General features: G+C 33.1%; 1 protein-coding gene across 1 annotated transcript in view; it reads left to right on the top strand.

Moving 5' to 3' along the window:
• Window positions 1–20,715, top strand: part of LOC132702208 (peroxidase-like) — a 70,132-nt gene that overhangs the window by 28,494 nt on the left and 20,923 nt on the right. Inside the window, exon 2 of the mRNA XM_060670710.1 lies at window positions 13,792–14,014. Within this exon, the coding sequence (XP_060526693.1) occupies window positions 13,803–14,014 (212 nt within the window). The 5' untranslated portion in view covers window positions 13,792–13,802. The remainder of the gene's footprint in view (window positions 1–13,791; window positions 14,015–20,715) is intronic.

The raw sequence follows: 20,715 nt of genomic DNA, 5'->3' as shown, positions 1-20,715 counted from the left end.
TAATTTCATATTTACTAATTATAAACATAATCTGATAGGAGAAGCACTTTTTAAAAAATTCTTTTTTATGAACAGTAATAGTTAACAAATGTTTATGATGTGAACATCCGTACGATGTGTTATTTTTTTATGAAGATAGATTATTTTGTAATACAGACATCCCAACAATTTTGGACTTTTTTTCTCTTTCAATGTAAACGGAATCCAGAAATGATCCATATATTGTATCAGCAAACTTTAAATGTGATTGTATTAAAGTTTCATACAGAAGTGACTTATTTTTTTGAAATAATGAATATTGCTGAGAATATAAAATATAATTTAAGAATTAATGAATTTTGAAATTATAGCAACTTCAATTCAAATTTCGAAATTTTATTTTACTTTCCTTTTTAAAGTGAATTTTGCCAAATTGCATTGAATGAAACATTCAGGAATAATTAAACAAATTTTATATCTTATACAATACCTATGATGATAACGAGTATGCCCATTCCAGGACTGGAATATTCATGACAGGACCGATAAAGAAAACCCCAGGAAACAATTTATAAAACAATGGAATGAAACAAAAAATCGTTGGGTAACTACAGCAACCAAGCAATACATGGTTAATTAAATTACTTAAACTAATGTTAATTATTTAACAAGCAATTCAGATTGGGTTTGAATATCACACCGACAGACGAGACAGTAGCTTGAAGCTATGCCTGGCGAATCATATGCATTGACTATTTCTGGAGCCACTAGGCATTAGTGCTGTAGTGTTGGCTACCCTGCTGTCATTACAGATACCGACACAGAAATATCCATGATTATCTTACACTTACACGTACTTAATTGGAAGCTATCAAATGTAAACTTTGAATATACATTAGGTACGGTTATATCGAAAGTAGGTGTCACTTTGATTTGATTTGAAAAAAATTTCTAAGTGTTGCCTATACGTATTCATTCATAACTTTTACGCTTCCATACTGACGAAAATTGCTCAAAATCAATTCACATCCAATGCTAATAAAAATCTGTTAAATCAGACGAAGGAGTTGTAAATATTAATATAACATACGCTTCCCCATAGTAACCGCATCCACCGTCAGTCAAGAAATATGTGCTGAAATCATCCCCAGTGAATGATTAGGAACTGTTTTAACTAAGAATTCAACTTCTTGCTCTGGAGATCGATACCACCTTTAATAAATTCCATGTAACGATTAAAATGAAATTAAATTTATTAAATTATTCAAATATCACTGCGGAGAATTTTTAAATTGGCGTCACTGGTATCGTATTTACGGTCACCGCGCCCTGAACGGGGTAAAAAATATTAATCGTGCCTTGAAACTATTAGACCTTTGCATAAATTTAAATTTAGTTAGAAGACAGAACAACGTTTGTGACGTATCGGGGCTATATACATTTCTAGGCGGTAGTTTGATTTAATTGACTAATTAGAGTCGATGACTGATATGAGACAGAAGGCGTTGTTCAGTCTATTTTCTTGATTTATAAAAATTTGTTCTATCTTAATACGAAAGAAACAGTCGTCTTAACCGTATTCCATAGGCTTAGTATTGTAAAGTCTGTTCATAGATATAAGAAAGTTACTTACTGATACGAATCAAGGAAAGACCCGGGCAAGCTGTAAGAATTAAATATGGCCGAACAGGTCCGTACTTTGCTTAGAATTTAATTATTTGGGGTTTTGTTAGAAAAGATACTGAACAATATTTATTTATTTATGTATGTATTTATGTTTAAATCTAAAATTAAATTACAAATTATTTTTATTACCTACTTAAATTACTTAAAATTGTTCACCAAGTAAATAATTGGTTTTTGTCGTTCTCTGTAAATCCAAACTTGTTCTAGATATTCCAGTCGCCATTTCCTAATTCTAAAAGATTCCATTAAAACTTGCCTTTTGTGAATTTTTCTAAATCTAAAACCCATGTGTTGAATACGGTAGTTCTGCCACATTTAACACCGGTTTCATCTTTTTCAAGCCTCCTAATTAAGATATCTAACGTAGGCACGCTTTGTTCCTCGTATAACTGGTAAATTTTACGCCGTATTATATCTTGATCACTTTTATCTACACTCGAGAAAATGTCAGCATCGCTTCTTTTTTTCTTCGCTGAAATGAGATTATTCACAATTTTCCATACAGTTGATGTTGATGAATGTCAATATATTCTATTTGCAAGTAAAAAGGATTTTATAAATATTAACTTAATGTTTGGTAATAAAGATCAAAAACGAGTTAAGCAAGTAAAAGACTTTGAGTTAAACTTTGGGGCTTATATCGGAACTATTGTCAAAAAATGTATGAGAGCATCAGTCGGTAATAATGGTGTATACTAGCATGATAAAATTTGTACTAGAGTGCTCATCCACAGTTTGGAATCCTATTTATAGTAAATATATCATCAGAATTGAAATCTTACAAAAAAATATTTTTAACAACTTAAACATTGGATACAACACTGCTCGTACGAAGAAAACTTAAAAATATACAATTTGAAACTCGAAGAAACGTGTTGCTTTTATTTAAGTCGAATTATTTTCCTAACTCTCCTACGGCACAGATAAAGATTTGTTTAATTTAAGCCTAACTATATCTAAAACAAACATATTGCTTTCATTGTAGAGATAAAAAGTTTATTGCTCACTTTCCCGATTTTATTAAATAGTATAAGCCTGTATTGTGCCATTCTGTAATTGGGTTGCTGCGTCTGCCTGTTGTAATTGCGTGTGAAGTAAAAATAAATAAATCTTTCCTCGAGTTGGTCACCTCCATCCTGAAATCGGGAGACAGGACTCAAATTACTAACTATCCAAGTATCAGTATTCGATTTGCTCTCACTCAGTGTTGGCTTAGTCTGAACTTAATCTGCTAAATGCTAAGGGTTTCACGTATACGCCTTTTACATTGATTTTTCAATGACCCTTCATAGAGTGAACTATGAGATCTTGATCCTATGATTCGAGGTTACCGCGATTCGTGGAAGTGGAAGAACACACAGAGCGTCCGTCCAAAGCTTTCAATCTCGGGAGACGGAACTTATATCTGGAGGGGTTCAAGGATCCTACCCAGGACCTTTACTATTTTATGTGGACGTCAATGGCAACACTTCTTATTTCCTTTCTACTTTGTTGCAGACGACTTGAAATTTTATATGAAAATCCGCAATATGGCTGTTTCAAAATGCAGTTAGACGTGGATCGTCTAACGAGTGATGGCAAATTTGAACAGAAATCCTAGACAACAAATATACAAAATGAATGGCTATCCTATTAATCCTTGAAGATTAACTAATTTATATTCCTCATGTTTCTCTTGGGGTCTGCAGGTCTCTTCAAATATTGGGATTTATAAAGAGATCAACCAGAGACGTTCAGAATAGTGCTCTTATTATTTCTCAACTTCACACAATTTCACCACTGCTCCTGTGTTTGGTATCCTCACAACAATGTTCTTGTTCAATCGATTAAGCAGTTCGTGGGATACATTGCATACAAAGACCATCGACTTGTTGAAGAAGTTAATTACTCTGAAATTGAGATCAACCTCTCACAACATTGTATGATGCATTATAATTGTTTTAGTCCTAGTAAGTTTCTTCACATCGGGTTAAATATGGCTGGAACTCTTATCTTTTCAGATCAGCGTTCGTAGCAATTATTAATAAAAAGCTTAATAAGGCAAGTCACTACTTGTCTGTGAGACCACTTGTCAGTTTCTGTTTTTGTATTGTAATTATAGCAAATATTGTAATTGTACCAAAGCTGTATAATGTAAATGATGTTCTTGCTATCAATTTTTAAATTTTCGTCTTTTCTTTATATTGGCTAAAAAACTGGGATGTCTTTATATGAATCTTTAATTTTAGTAATGTTTACATTTCATCCTTTTTTATTGGGCAATTGCTCGTAACACTGGGCAAGTATAGGGATTTGTAGCAAAGCATAACAGCACTTTTAAATCCTGTTGCTTAACTAAAGACATTTTGATGGAACTTGAAAAAAATGGAGAAAGTAAGTAAATAGAAAAAGTAGAATTATTTAAATAAAAACATTTACGACAATATAAACACGCCGTTGTGACATTACTTTCATGTACCAAACACAGTAGTAGAATTTGTAAAAAGGCATTTCCATTTTTCTTGAATGGATTTACATTTTATAGGCTGAAGCATATTATTACATTTTTTGAAAACGATTTTTACGCTGTTGAAAAATTAAGTAGAAATTCTAGTAGAAATTGTACCATTAATGGCAATTTCGATCACACGTGACATATGTACCGTGAAAGCGTGAATTTTTAGACCCCACCAACTCGAGAAAATCGTTATTGAGAAATAAATAATCTCAACTAGATCGGAAACGGATTTATTTAAATTTGCAGCGTTAGCATTGAAAGTGGCCGCTGAAAGTGAAACCTACCGCACGCATGGGTCTTTGTGATAACAAGGTTTAACGCTCGTTTTCTTGGTTTTATTGCTCACGACTTAATCGTATGGGACAATGCATTATCGAAGCAGAATCAGGCGCTGTCCTTGGTAGTCAGGGGAGTTCTGCATTCTACATTTCTTAGTTTGTTAATTAATTTTTTGAGTTGCAACATTTTTTGTCACTGCAGCTGCCTTAAAAGTATAATTAGGCTGTCAACTTCGAATAATTCCGATCCTTTGGTTATAAGTTTTTGAGCGATCTGATATTTGTCGTAGACTTTACCCATATGCTAATCAAAACTAACGTCTATCTCTCCATTTTGTGGTTTAGCATTAAAGAAATGATTTTGTGTACCAGAAGAGCTATTAAAAGCTTCTGCGGGTATTAGATTTTGTATTTTCACATATCTTTGCGTATATCGTAATGATCTAGAATATTCTGCAGTTAGTTTGACCGAATCCAAATATCCAAATGGTTTAATTTGGCTTACAAAATGAACGTGCATTGAACTGAGATTGGAGTTGCGTCATTTGTCGCAATTTGCTGAGAACTGATTGTATCGAACCCCAGGGCTGTTTTGTTTTGTTTAATTATACACAGAGAAGCAAATATTTTCTGATTAATGTTTATTTAATGAGGAAAAACGACAGTATGATAATTATAAGATAAATTATTTCTTGTTATATACAAATTAAATGTCAGAATCGCATTTTCGGTGTTGCCGAGCAAAGGGATTGCATTATGGTGGTACTCCTGTGGAGTCCAGTCCATCTTAATGTACGTTGAGAAGGGCGAGGGTGAATTTGACCGCATGATAGTTATACAGAATCGCGAAAATTTTGAGTAATATTGAAAATGAAGTCCGATATAACTTCAAGAAAACGAATTATCGTGGTCTAAGCAGTTATTTATTAGATTTAAATGATAGAATAGAAATAGATAGAATTTAAATGATATTGTTGATAGATTTTAGGGAATATTATTTTTGGCTGTGGATATTTTTGTACCAAAATATGTAGCTAAAAAGTCTTCCCTTCCTGTTTGCTTTGCATCAGAGTTAAAGAGAAAGGTTATCGCTAAAAAGATTGCCATTACGTCGAGTTTGTTGCCAACGTTGGGAATGTAAAGAGCTGAGTAATGCTTGTTGTTCCCTGTGTGCGTCTGGTGTCGAATAACAGATAAGAGAGAATGTGGAAGTTTGTGAGGCATTAAGCACACCGCGGAGGTCAATGTATGTTTCTTGGTGATACGCACGCCGAGGGAGGTAGGGAAATATCGGAACTCGTTGCAACACGTTTTGAATCAATTTATAGTAACTCTAAGAGAGTGTAAAGTACTGAACGGAGTCCTCGGTAATATCATTGTTGAATAGCAGCATAGGTTTGTAAATAGCCGTTCTAATGTGACATACTACTTATACTAACTTCATAGTGATGTGTCCATATACACTGACTTCGGCAAATCCTTTTATTTGCTGGACCAAGGAGTATTACTGAACAAATTTCAAAAGTTTGGTATTAGGAGTGCGTTTCTATCGTGGCTATCAAGCTATCAACATAGTGTAATATCCGGTGTGCCTCAGGGATTCCTTCTGTTCCTTCTTCTGACGAACGATATAGTCCATCATTTGGAGTCAGATTTTTCACTGTTTTCAGATGATTTGCCGCTGTATGCGATCAGTTGATGGTTGTGAAGTGCTACAAAGGGAGTGGTGTACCATGACCAATTTAAAATAAAATACTGCAAAATGTGCCTTATGTTTTTTTTCAGCTAAAATTCCTGCTGATTGCTCATATTGAATGGAAGAGTGTGCGTTGAAACAATAAATGATTTGGGTATCATTTTGGATAAATCATTATGTTCTGAGCTGCACTTTAAGGATATCATTAGCCGGACTAACCGTATGTTGCCATATGTCGGTTTTATCTTAGATTATAGGTCAACAATCTGGTTTCCTTTTTGTGAAATTCACAAACACTGAATTGAAGCTGTGCAGAACAAGTTTTTAAAGTATCTTAGGTATATAGACTCTCGAGGAGCGTAGAAAATTTCTTGATTTATGTTTTGTCTTTCGTATGATAAATGGTGCTATTGATTCTGCCCAGTTTTCATTTTCATGTCCCTTCTAGAGAATTGAAGTCACGTTTTGTCTCCTGTGCTGAGTAATACTCGACATGCTCAGAGTATGCCTTTAAATAGGCTGGTCTCCTTTGTAGATCAATACAGTACCATTGATTACTACGGTGTTCTTTTCAATTGTTTTAAAATACAATTAAGACAAATTTTTGTTAAATTGATTTGTAGTTCTGGGATTTTTTAATTTTTATTTTTGTAGTCTTGTAAGATGACGTGAACGTTGAAATAATAAATAAATAAATAAAAAAATGGGCAATATATACTATTGTAATATTTTTACTTAGTTTAGACAACAGTTGTAGCCTCGCTCCAAACCAGTATAACATGAGCTAAGAGTGACTTGACAAATGCTTTATAAATCACGAGATTTTTCCTTGATAAAATTTATGTATTAAGCATCTTAGTTTATTATATAGATGTTCTCATCGAGATTAATAATTTTATTATTTCTAGAAAGGGGTAGTTTTAGTAATTCGTGTATCAGCAACAAATTGAGAAACACTAAGCCATTTGCAAGAAGGAACTTGGCCAACAACTGCTAGAAAGGAGCTATAATTCTAATTTTAGACATTAAGGCATAGGTAGGTGAACTACCTATCTCTTTTGAGAAGAACAAACTAGAAAGTTATAAATGCAACGATCATGCAAGACGGATAATCTTAAACCGTAATTTCATGCATAACGCCACGATGTGCGAAGGATTTGGTACCCCGAATGGGGTTCTGCTTTATTATTTAGAAAAAAATCACTATAATATGGTTTTTTTAGTATTTAGACTTTACTTCAGCGAATATAGCTTGTAGCGAGTCGCCTTAGTACCGTCATAGACAAAATTTTGCTATATTTTAAAAACTTCATAATTTGTTTTAGAAAAATTGATTCTCATGAATGAAGTCAAAAATCGACCATTGTATTGTAATAAAATGAAGTGGACAATCATGAAAAGAAAATGGTGAAAAAAAATGCTAATTTTGAATATATCGAATATTTCCTGAATGTCAAACTTGTCGAGGATTTATTTTGATATAAAGGGAAACTTCTTGTTTATGATAAATAACATGTAAAGAATACACCAACAAAAGCAGTTAAAATGAAAGGCTTACAAAATTACCTGTATACGGACATCTGAATCATAAATAAAACAGAATCTGGAAGTGATGATGTTTACAAACCACATCTATGGTACTTTACCTAAATTTGTTAGTATTTATTTTTATTATATTGTTATTATATTATTGTCAGATAATTTCTAAAATCTCTAAATTTTTAGCCTATAGTCCAAAATGTTTGCAACTATTACAAAAAGGCAATATAGAGTTCTTTATAGAGATTTTTAAGATGCTTTAAATATTATTAATTTGATTGTCATTTCCAAATATCATTACTGAGCATTTGTTAGGATTATGTATGAGGATATGTTCAGTGACTGAAAATCTATTCAAATCAGAATTATTTCTGTTGCTTGCTTCGTTAATTCATCCCTGAGAAAAATAAAAGTACAGTTGGGTGTTATCGACATAAATATAATGATCACAAAACTGTAATGATATTGTGACCTAAAAACTACCCTGGGATACTCCACTGTTAACAGCCAAAAATGTTGATTCATCAAGTACTTCTGGTTTTCTAGTATTTAAAAAAGATGATACACATTTTTAAGATGTTTCACTGAAAAATTGAAATGTCAAAAGCCTAAAATCAAATGAAACCGAGGTACTAATTTTCGAATCATCTTAGGCTCAAAAAATATCATCTATTACATGTGCAACAGCGCCTTCACAAGTATAACAAGATCTAAAACCCAATTGTTTTGGATTTTAGATTCTTGACAGTTTACAGTTAAATATAAATAATGGTTTTCTACTTCCTTCTGTAAAATACCTAATTTTAAACCGACCTAGCGTGCGGGAAGCGTTACTTTTTCAGCCAATTCGGACATTTCCGGGATTTTGGGAGCAATGGGATGTTTTCGGAGATATTTCCTACGCTTTGAATTTTGACGGTCATGTCAGTGAATGTTGTTTGTGTTGTTTTGCGAAAATGTTGCCAAAAACTAGAACAAGTATAATATGCAACACATTCGTTATTTTTGTATCTGCTGAACTGAGAGAATTTATTACACATATGCTAAAACTGACATTAAAACTTTTTGATGAATTCGCATACAAATCCGGCAGGTAAAAGCACTATCACATAGAGAAAACTGTAGTCCCTAAAACTAACGATGTAACTTTATGTGAGGATTCTGTGTTACATAGACAGGCGGTTTTACCCAGATCCGCTAGTGTGAACTTTGGTTGTGTAATAATAATAATAATAATAACTGGAATAATGATAATAACAATAATAATAACAATAAACGGATTTTTATTTCAGATAGTGGTATTAGAAACATACAATACAGAAACTAATTAGTTGTACCGTCGACTGGCGCAGTCATGCTTAAAATTAGGTCTATTCTACTGAACCAGTGCGTGGCGTAATAGTATACAACAAAATTAAACAATATTTTGATGATGACATCCTGTTCTAGCTGGTTAAATAAATTCATGAGAAAAACTGACAAAAAAATATAAACGAAAAAAAAACAGAAATATCTCTACAGCAAATTCTGTAGACACCATAATTCTTCTTATATTTAATTTTAAACGTAGTAGAATTTGAATTTACCAAGTTATTAGCTATTGAATTATCATATTTTACGGCGTTATATAAACTCCTCTCAAACATAGCACTCCAATAATGAGACATTGTTAAAAATTCCCCAGCTCTAACATCAACATAATTAAAATTTGATAAGAGAAGGGATTCGCAAAAGGTTTCCTTAACTTTTGACCTAACGAAGTTAAACACTGTGCCATCAATAAAAATCTTTAAAGAATTTTTGATATGTTCATCTTATTTTTATTTGCAAAAAGCAACAATGAAGATTTTGTAGGTTTTTTGAATTAAGATTATGGCCTTTGGAGATTTTACTCGAAGTTCGTAAATCGTGATTTATGTTTTGTTCTGCATCAAAAAGATCTTCATAAAAACAATGACATCGTCGGCCAACGCTTGAATTTTACAGAGAGTTTATGATTTTAGAATGTTGGAACTATACTCAAGAAATAACAGAGGACCTAAAATGGACCCCCGCATTGTCAGATCCCATCCAATTTTAATAGGTAGTATAAACTATCTACCTGTTTGAAAAATTTCAGCTCGATAGCAATGTCTCGACAGCTTTTCCTATTGAACTGAGAAAATCAAAGTTATAGTAGTCGGACCAAGATCATATTTCATCGGCAGAATACTATTTTCCTACCGTGTGTAAAATGCCTAATTACCCACCGATCCAAGGCACTTCGGACATTCCCGGGATTTGGGAGCAATCGGATGTTTTCGGAGATATATATATATATATATATATATATATATATATATATATATATATATATATATATATATATATATATATATATATATATATATATATATATATATATATATATATATATATATATATATATATATATATATATATATATATATATATATATATATATATATATATATATATATATATATATATGATGACACTATACTCCGGGATATCATCCGTTCGCTCGTTGAACTCCGACTGGAATCCTGCATCCGACTGGAATCCTGCAGACGTTTCGCCAAAATCTCACTTGGCATCTTCAATGCTCGCGCTCCGAAAACACTTCGAACACTCATATATATATATATATATATATATATATATATATATATATATATATATATATATATATATATATATATAGCGATTTAAAATCCGTCGCAGGTTATTCGTGTCGAGTGTCCAGCAGTGTATTTCGCGTCGAGAATTATATACCGCGTGTTCCGTACGTGTAATTTTATTAAACCCAACGGTGCATATGTCGATAAATACTTTCGACAGTACTGAGCGATTTGCAACCTCTAAAAAATCCAAATCGTAGTGTTGTGCAACGCAATTTAATGGCGATCGACGGGATCGTTATTATAATGTGGGAACATTTGAAGCGAGGCTGCATTTTCCTAATTGGTGGTCGTTTTTTCCTCGGACCAATGTATTTGTTCGTTTCACTCTGCGCTCGTACTTTCGATTTTATTTCTTTTGTTTGTTTTACACGTCAGAGAAATTTTCACCGATAGTTTTCGTCACTGTTCGGTAGCAATTTTAAGCGCGCCACAATGGAAAGCTCACATTGGGGATTTTCAATATTATGACGATGCGTTATGACATCGTTCTAAAATTCAATGAAAAAAATCCCAGCGATTGTTGGCGACGGGTGATTATCGCAATGCAATTATGTAACGGTAATTGTTCGCCGGCGTTCTCCTTTTTTTAATTGTTGCTGAATTTTGCAAAATTCGTGAGCATATTGTCGTTTTTTTATGTATCGTGCGTGACTTTGCGAAACTTGTACCCACGCTGCCTTTAAATAATTGTTTTTCAAATTAAAGGGAGAAAGAACATCTTAACTTATAGGCTATTTCAGAATAATGTTGCGTAAACCGGGAAATTCATTCGACTATACAAAATCAAACTATACAGAAGAGAGTAGCAGAAAATCTTTCATCTTGATGAGGCCTAGATTGATGAAGATTATACATGGTATTTGAAAAGTGAGCAAAGAATTATTTGGAGATATTCATAAAGTTAAGCGGCTACTTTTTTACCCACATAGTTAAAGAAGCCACTCCGTTTAATATGCATAAAAATGTGAGTATAAACTCCAACTTGTGAGCGTCTACTTCGTCCACTCAGTATCTGCTTTCGAAGATGCGAGGCTCCTTAGTAACCGAATTAGTGATATCCGTACGCAATGGTCGAATTTATGCCTATTTATCATCGTAAGTTGTTTAAGTAAGTAAGTAAGACTATCGTGCCCTATATTAGTTTAGCAGAGTTAATATTCAGTGGATAATAACTTCTTGGAGTACTGACACTGATACTGATTATCAGCGTTATAGCACATACCGTGAAGAAATAAAATGTTTGGATCGAATTTCCATCCTTAGATGAACAGAATGATAAAAATAAGTGGCAAGAAAAGTTTAATTGTCCTTCAGCTATTGATACTGTACTCATCTTCCCATACTGAAGCGGGAACGAATATATTAACACAAAAAACGTTGCTTTTTACAAAACTACTGGATTCCTCCTGCGTCGGTTTTTGCTTAGTTGAAATTGCTGGCGTTTCGCCTGTACCTGCTTATATATTGCTTGAATGGGGGGGGGGGGGCTAATGAGGGTTATAAACACCATCTCGGATGACTGATTCCCAAATTGGTGACAAGTAGAAACCGACTCACCGAGGAAGATTAACAATTGTTAGGTTGTTTATAGATTTCTAAAGACTCTCGGATTTTTCGTTGGTAGAAGAACTGATTACATGCAAGAATTTTAGTGTTATCAAATAAAAGTATTTGGCTTCGTAGTCAAGAAACACTAGTAAATTTTCTTAGGCATTTAAACTCGATATACTCTAACATACGTTTTACCAATGAGTTGGAAGCTAATAATAACCTGCCATCCTTAGATATTCTTATCAATAGAAAATAAAACTTAACATTGGGTTATTGTGTTTACAGAAAACCTACGCACACAGACCGATACCTTAATGTATGGTTACATCACCATCCGGCCCAAAGATCATCGGCTATCAACTCTCTTGTTTACAGAGCCGTAAAACTATCTCAGCCCGAGTCACTGAAAACAGAATTAAAACACCTTACCTCTGTTCTTCTCTCTAATAATTTCCACATTAAAGATATTAAACGTTCCATCAAAAAATACACTTCACCACAACCTTCCAATAGCAATGAGGCCGAAAACAATCCTACACTTGCCACTGTGGTCCTTCCTTACATTTAAAACTTCACTGACCATATATAAAGAGTTCTAAAGAAGTATAACGTCAAAACCAGATTTACCACTTACCCAAAAATCTCTCAACATCTGCGGTCCGTCAAAGACAAAATTCCATTTGAGATGCCAGGAGTTTACAGCATTCCATCCATATGCGGTAAAGAAGACATTGGAGAGACCAGACGAAAAATATCAACTAGGCTCAAAGAACACGAAAGAGCCTTACGACTAATACAAATAAACTCATCAGCTGTTGCCGAACACACTCATGAAACCGGGCATAAAATTTTACATATTCTTGATATTACTATGGATCATCTTATTTTTCTAAGCTGCTGTCCTAGATGCCGAAGTAAAAATTAAAATACTATATTAATAAATTCAAAGCATAAATTGCGTAACTGTGGATAAATCATTCATATATTTTTTGATTAAAATGCATGTTGGTAGTGTGTCAGTTTGTTGGAGCGAGAGTCTCACAGTATATAGTACTTCAGAAGCAACCAAAACAAGGTCAATAGATTTTTATTTTTCGAGAAACGTCTAGTGAAATATAAGTTGCCATCGTACGCAATGGATAAAACTTATTTTTGAATTTCTTGGGTATTCTAAAGATTTTAGTTATGATTACTAACACCCTCCAATGGAGGATTCTTTCAAAGATGGTGTTCCATGAGGTCTATTACTCATACCTGATAATATTTTTTATTTCTCAGTTTTAACTTTAACTTTACTATTAACAAATCTTTCAAATTACCTTTAAAATAATTGCAGACTGTTGATATTACTTTCAATTTTTTACATCTTATTATCTGAGCTAACATCCTAGACGCCAAAGTCAAAAATTAAAACACTGCGCAAACACACAACCATTGAAACGTTTTTTGATTAAAATGACATTTCGAAAACAAGTTAGTAGGGTGTCAACCAAGATCTTTTAAGACCATCTCCTTCAAATTAACCAGAAAAATAGTTGATTTAAAATAACGTGACGCTAGTCTGTGGTTCGATAGGACCTCGTATTGCAAATATACTGTTCTTTGGAAAAAAAGCATCAGTTTTTGCCCTACGTTGGCTTGTTTCAAATTGTAATTTCACAACGACGCGAACGATTTACTATAGCAATAAATCATAAAACATGCGTCGACGAAAACAGAGCGAGGCCATCAAGGAACTACTATTGGCGACAAAAACGGCGGACGGCCATCATAACAATAAATAAAAATGTATCTAGGAAACCTTTCATGCGAGGCAAAACGATAATAACACTTAAAATTACCCATAAGTTTTTACCTTAAATATGAGTTATATTTTTCCAGGTGTAGTCGAGATGGAGTCCACGGTAGGTCGAGTTTTGCCCGTAGTTCTTCTACATCTTATGTCTACGATCGGAGCAAGTCCGCAGAGTTACCAAAACGTATTCCTAGACAGGATAAACCCAAACTACGACAATACGATATACGGGGGATCCTTTATTGATGGCGGAAACTACCCTGTCGCCCAGACATCATACGCGGTCACCCCGATTGTACCGAATACAGGGTAAGGACGTAAGAACTTGCCAAAGAACATACGAAAATGCGCTGAGCCGATCCTTTTGCCATAATATTTTTAATAATTATGTTGATAAACTGTTAATTATTAATAATAGTGTATCGTGCCTTAATTTCTAACGAGTTGGTGCTTGGAATTGGTTAATCAGTTTCGTTGACGTCTCATTTTGTTTCGTACTAAAGAGACTGGCCTGTTATTTTGGAAATTGAACCCCAATTTTAACATTCCAGCACAGTTAACTGGAAACTTAGTAATGAGATTTTCGGTTGCGCAAACAATATCTTCATTAACTATTTGTAATAAATAAATCTAATAAATATAAAATAAAAAGACAACTTCTTTATAATAAATAACATTTCTTGTTCAGAAAATAGCAATATGTACTTTTAAATTTGGTTAATTATTTTAAAATAACTTTTTAATACAATCGCATTTATATATTTTATTTACTTGAATACTCGATGGCTCGTATAATTTTTTTTATTTCGGTAACGGTATGGGATCGCTATTGGTACAGAAATAATCAGCGCCAAAAAAAAAATTGTTTGTCCGTTCTCCGTTCTCGTCTTTTGGTTTTTCCTGAATAACATTCAAACCATTGGAGCTACAAAATTGAAATTTGCCTCCTTTTTAACCCTCCACGAGGTACATAAGCTTGTAGGAAATGGCCTCGATCCGACGCCGGCATCCATCTTTTTTTTCTTGATTTTCGACTATTTTTTGGACATTGCTATGAAACACGATAAGTGTCCCAAATTTGAAGCAATCGACTTGATATTTGGCACATATATGCAGTTTTGCTCTGTCCCGGAACGTAATGAAAATGGGTGGACTGGGGGTTCGGGAAGTATTTAAAAAAATAAAAATCGCGTGTGCAAGGTTCTACAAAAAAGACCATTTTTTAAAAACCTTTTACAAGACCGAAAAAATTCTTGAAGCAAAAGACGAAGACTATACGGCTCCATAAATTTTTATTCCTGACAATTTTTCAAAAATATACAGGGTGCGCCGCAAATTAAAAAAAACTGAAAAATGGGTCCAACTATTAATGAAAATTGGCAATAATTTCAAATCTGTGTTTTAGATGTCAGCTTCTTTTACATGACAATATAGCCTATATAGACAGCTAAGGTTTTTAAGTATTGTACAGGGTGTTCGCTATTTTTCGTGCAATATTAAAAAACATAATAAGTGCTCCAAATTTGCAGTTACCGACTTCAGACTTGGAACAGAAATAGAAGTCTGGACCAGCATTTAGACTCTTTAAATTTGGAGAAATAAAATAACGCGAAGTATTTTTTTTAATTTTTGATTTTTTTTTTGGTTATTTTAGCATCCACAACAACATCTTTTAGACCAAAACCATTCTCTCCGATCCGAAAAATTTTACAACCGTAATACGTGGGAGACCCGGCGCTATAACTTTTGTTTCACTCATTTTTTCGATTATATACAACGTGTTATAGTTATGGACAAAAATCTAAACGACCTTGAAGATTGTTCTTTTAGAGAGTAAATTATTACCCGTAAATCAAACTTCTTACGAAAAATAGCTAATCCGTTCAAACAGTGTTATAGGCCGTATCAAGGGCTACAATTTTTGTATTTACGGTTTTCGTCACATACGCTGTTCGATATTTGAAAAAATCTAAATGAAAATCACCATTTATCGCCCTCAATCTAGACGCGATGACGTCATTTACCACGTACTACATGCTTTCAGAAAACAAGTAGTTTTTTGAAAACCATTTACTCCATTTAAAAAAATTCGGGTACCACAAAACTAAGGAGATCCAAGGCTATAGCCTCTATTTCGAACATTGTTGAAATTATATACAGGGTACGTCCTTTTAAGATGTGATATTTTGGAAATATATAATTTTAAATTGCAATTATCAGTACAAATTTTAATATTTACCCAAGTTTGCCGCAACTTTGATGTTCGATGAGATGCGAAGGACACTTTACAAATTACATCGATTTTGCAAAAGTTCCATAGTGATCTGCAAGAGCACGATAGAAAAGCAATGCGTCCCTCTAGGACAAGAATAAGCGGAGCGCCTCTAAAAAGCATTTAAAATAAAAAGCTGATTCGCGCTACTTGCGACGAACTTGCCCGCCCAGCGACGATTTTTCGAAAACATTTATTAACAAAACAAAATCAGATCATGTAATATGCAACAAGTATAAATGCTTTACTTATCCAAAACTGCAAAACTGCTAAACATTCCTTCGCAGGATATATACATTACTGCAACCATATGGTACACATGAATTAACTGTTTTAATTTATTAATTATCACCAGCATAAAATTATCGAGGACTATTTCAGAGTAATGAAATTATGTTAGATATAAAGGCTGACTGATCTAACGGATATTTAGGTCACTTTCATTGCTCGGCATCGATTGTATAAAAAAAATAGTCATCAGGTATTTATTATTGAACATTATACCAAAATGCAAATTAATTAATTAATTAATTAATTAAATTATAAAAAGTCATATGTTTCGATCGAACAAGTAGTCAAGTTCCCACATTTTCTCCCTCTCTATAATAACATAATGGACCGTTTTACGCATATTCTCTGGTGTCAGTCCATAACCTAGCTTAAGATCTTCAAGTTTGAATGTCTTATTGTGTTTTGCTACAAATCCTTTCACATACCCTCATATAAGTTCTAAAGGATTTAGTTAGCAATGATATTGCGGGATACGCCTTGAATGATAGCTTTAGGGCTTTATAGTCAATTTCCCGTATTCACAACTGGGAAACTTCATTGAAAAATGCCCATTTGATTCCAATTGGTCTATTAGTCTTTTGGAACTATATAAGTTATTTTATTAATCTACACTTTTGTGAAATAGCCTTTAGAAGGTATTTTACATACATAAGTTGGCTATAGTAAAAATAATCAAAATATATTATAATTACTTCATAAAAGGTCAAACGACTAAAATAATTTAAATACCCGCAGCAAACGTAAATCGTTCAAAAATGAAAATCGATACTGGCTGCACTACCAGAACCATTCCAAGTCAGATCAAGCCGGAACAAAGCAAAAGGAAGAAAGCTTGTTGATTGTGTGATAAGCTTTGTTCATTTAGTTAGTTAAATAAGAAGAAACGTTGTTCAGATTTTCACATAAATATATTTAAATGACAGCTGTTTATGTATTGATTAGCGTTGCCGAAAGAGCTGTCATTTAAATATATTTATGTGAAAATCTGAACAACGTTTGTTCTTATTTAAATATTTTAAATGGATTTTCATCAAGTAAAAGCCACTTCAGTAGAATTTGTTCCATTTCTTACTAGTCAACTTGAATCCTAGCTCAGAGTGCAGTAAATAAAAATTTCGCACAATCATAAACAACTTGGATGGAGTATATGAGTGGTCTTTGGCAATCATTCCTACGTGTCAAGGATGAGAAAAAAAAAGTATTAATTCGTATTGTTGAATTAACAAGGTGCAATTGGTAAAAAATATATGTGTGTAAATACTTAGGAGTGACAATGGATAGTAGACTTGTTTTCGAGCGACATGAACACTTAATTGCAAAACTGCAAATGAAATTTTTTTCATTCAACTTCACCAGACTTACCTAGATGAATTTATTAAAACTGACAATCCTTAACTACTTTCGCAAGCTAATTTTAATTGTAACCCCTATCTTAATGTTAGAAAAAGAAATCTGTTTGCTTTTCCAAAGTCACCAATATAGCTCTGCCTTAAATATTGACTTATTTCCGACATATATAACATAAATATTTTTATTTAAAGGGTTACTTTGGAATTATTCAGTTGAATAACTTAGTGCAGTTAGTCCATACGAGGGCATGGGATGAGCGTTGGTTGGCTTATTTGTTTATTTAATTTCAAATGTAGATATAAATATTACAATATTTTATTACTTAATAATTAATAAATAAGGAGTTTGTGAGGTTATCTAAATGGTTTGTCGCATGTGCACATGCAGTTCTCGTAAGAGGGCAACTGTTTTGACGGTTCTTAGGGCGATCTGGGCTGGTTGGATAAAAAAAACCCATACCAATACGTCAGTGAAGAGACGATTCCAAAATAACCCGAATATTGGATTTTCCACGGTGCCTACCTCTGCCAGTTCGCAAACATAGTCTAGTTAATGAGTACTATTACCGAAATATTGTTTGTTTTGTTGATTTGGAATTATGTCTAAATCATGGTGCGGAAAAAGTGGACTAGCACATTAAAAATTTCAAAAATTACAAACAATTAAAGATGGTAAAGAATAAATACTTTTTTTGGTTACAGCTCGTACACTAATAATTTTTTTGGGTAATGAAAAAAGAGGAGGATATTTACTAAAAAAAAGTTCCCATTCCCGAAACCATACCTCCATTATTAATAATTTTAATTTCTTCTTCTTCTCCCTTCTTTTTGTTAGGCGTAAGCCTGTTTCATTGATCATCCCCCTGCTTGGTTCTAATTGTCTGGTTGTGGAAGGTCGTCGCTCCAACGTTTTCGAGGTCTGTCGGTGCTTCTTCGCCCCGATGGTGATTTGTCCCTCGTTACTTTGACGATTCTCTCTGCGGACATTGGTATTTTGCCCACTATTCCGAGGAATATTTTGATTTCTGTGTACTCTAGCATTGTTTTGGTCTTAAATGTTTCGTGTCCTGTTTCGATGGTATACGTCATTATTGGTCTTATAGTTGTTTTGTATATTCGCTTTTTCGTTTCCACTTTTATATGTTTGTTCGACAATATATTATTAATGCATCCGGCCATTTTTGTTGAACAATCTTGTCCTCGATTTCAAGTTTGCAATTTTAGATGTTTTCTCGATTGAGATTCTCATGTTGAGTTGTTTTTCTGTTTTAAAGAATTGGTAAGAACTCTCTGAAAGTTATCTTCATTTCCTGGTACTAGAGCGGCATCGTCGGCGTAACATATTATTTTGACCTCTCTATATCCCATTTTGAACCCTGGATGTTTAAAAACTTGTTTAATTATTTCATCCAATATAGTATTAAATCAAAGTGGACTTATAGAATCTCTTTGACTTATTCTGATGTTTACCGGTATTTGTTCGGTGAGTTCGCCATTTAATCTAGCTTGAACTTTGTTTTCTGAATAAATATTTTCAATTATCTTGATAATATCGTATGGTATTTATCTGTCTTGAAAAATATGGATAACGTCATCTAGTTGGCTAGAAGGCTTTTTCTATATTGATAAAATAGATGTATCCTTGTTGTTCTTCTGCCAATGTAATATATGTATCGCTTTATTTGTGATAATTTTAGTTGTTGAGCGTCGTGTCCTGTAGTTTTATCCCCCGGTAGTTTGATGCATTTTTTGTGTCCATTTTTGAAAAGTAAAATTGTTGTGCTAACACGCCATTCGTTTGGTATTTTATGATGAAACGTGATTTTCTTTATTAAAGTTTGTAATTATTGTGATCTTTTTATTCCACCATATTTGAGTAGTTCATTGGTTATATCATCTTTACCATGACTCATTTTGTTTTCTAGTTTTTGTACGGAAATTTCTACGTTCCGTACTTCTATAATTGTTTCATCGTTAGTAACAATACTGGGTGTAATTATGGTTTCTTCGTTTTTATCATTTTCTTTGTGGTATAGCTTCTTTTAAATATTCTCTCCAGGTTTAGGAATGAGGTTAGCAAGTTAGTACGTAAAATTTGAAAAAATGCGGTATAATCTAAATACTCCAAAAAACTGATTCCCGTTAATTTTAATTAAGAAGTCCATTTCTTTATAAAAAAAAATTTTAAACAAATGCACCTAAATTGTTTTTGTTAGTTAACGTAAAAACGGTAAATTAAGGATAAATGAAAAAAAAAATACAACATTGCGGTGAATTTTCTTTTTTTATTAACTTAAAAAAATAATATAAACGCAATATTAAATTTATTTAAACTTTTATCACGTGAGCCATATCACATTATTTTGGTAATAGTATATTCAACTAACGTAATTTTAAACTCATTAACTAGACTAATAGTTCATCGGTATGTCGAACGAAGCTAAGGACGTCGACTATACTCTCGATTGAACGATTTTTGTTGCCGCATTCATTGCCCACGGAATATGAAGCCTAATTTCTTGGGTAATACTGGATATACCTGCGCGTTCCGCCTTAATGTGTATGAAGGCATACGTACATGTGCCGATTTATTCAACAGCCACGTGACCTCAATTCCACGAGTCGACCCTCATTTGCCACGCAATAAGCGAATATTTTTCTCTGGTCGGTTCGAAATTTATTGATATTTCAATACAGAATACAAGATGTCTGTTTTAACACATTAAGACAACAAATTCTAAGAACAATTCGATGTTAACTTTACATTTTTAACTTGTCCGAGATGGAGTCAGATAGGAAAGAACGACATGTGCGGCTCTACAAAAAGTTTTTGTTTATAAAATAAAGAAAGGAAACTGTCCCTTTTCACCACTAATCAAATGAGATTAGCAGGAATGGCTATTACTTTGTCGTTTTCATTACTATAGTATATAAAAGTAGAAAAGTAGAACATACCAACTATTTATTAGCTAAATAATTAAAGGCCCTGAACCCCCACGACAGAGAAAGGGATAATAAGATCAATAAAATAATGTACCTGATTCTCTAGTCCGCATCTTCTATATTTTACATAGCTTCTATAAATTTATAAGAAATAT

The sequence above is a fragment of the Cylas formicarius genome, unplaced genomic scaffold (assembly GCF_029955315.1).
Source record: "Cylas formicarius isolate icCylForm1 unplaced genomic scaffold, icCylForm1.1 PGA_scaffold_5__7_contigs__length_24384050, whole genome shotgun sequence".
NCBI lineage: Eukaryota > Metazoa > Arthropoda > Insecta > Coleoptera > Brentidae > Cylas > Cylas formicarius.
The sequence above is the reverse complement of the archived record's forward strand: the minus strand, read 5'-3'. Positions and strand labels throughout refer to the sequence as shown.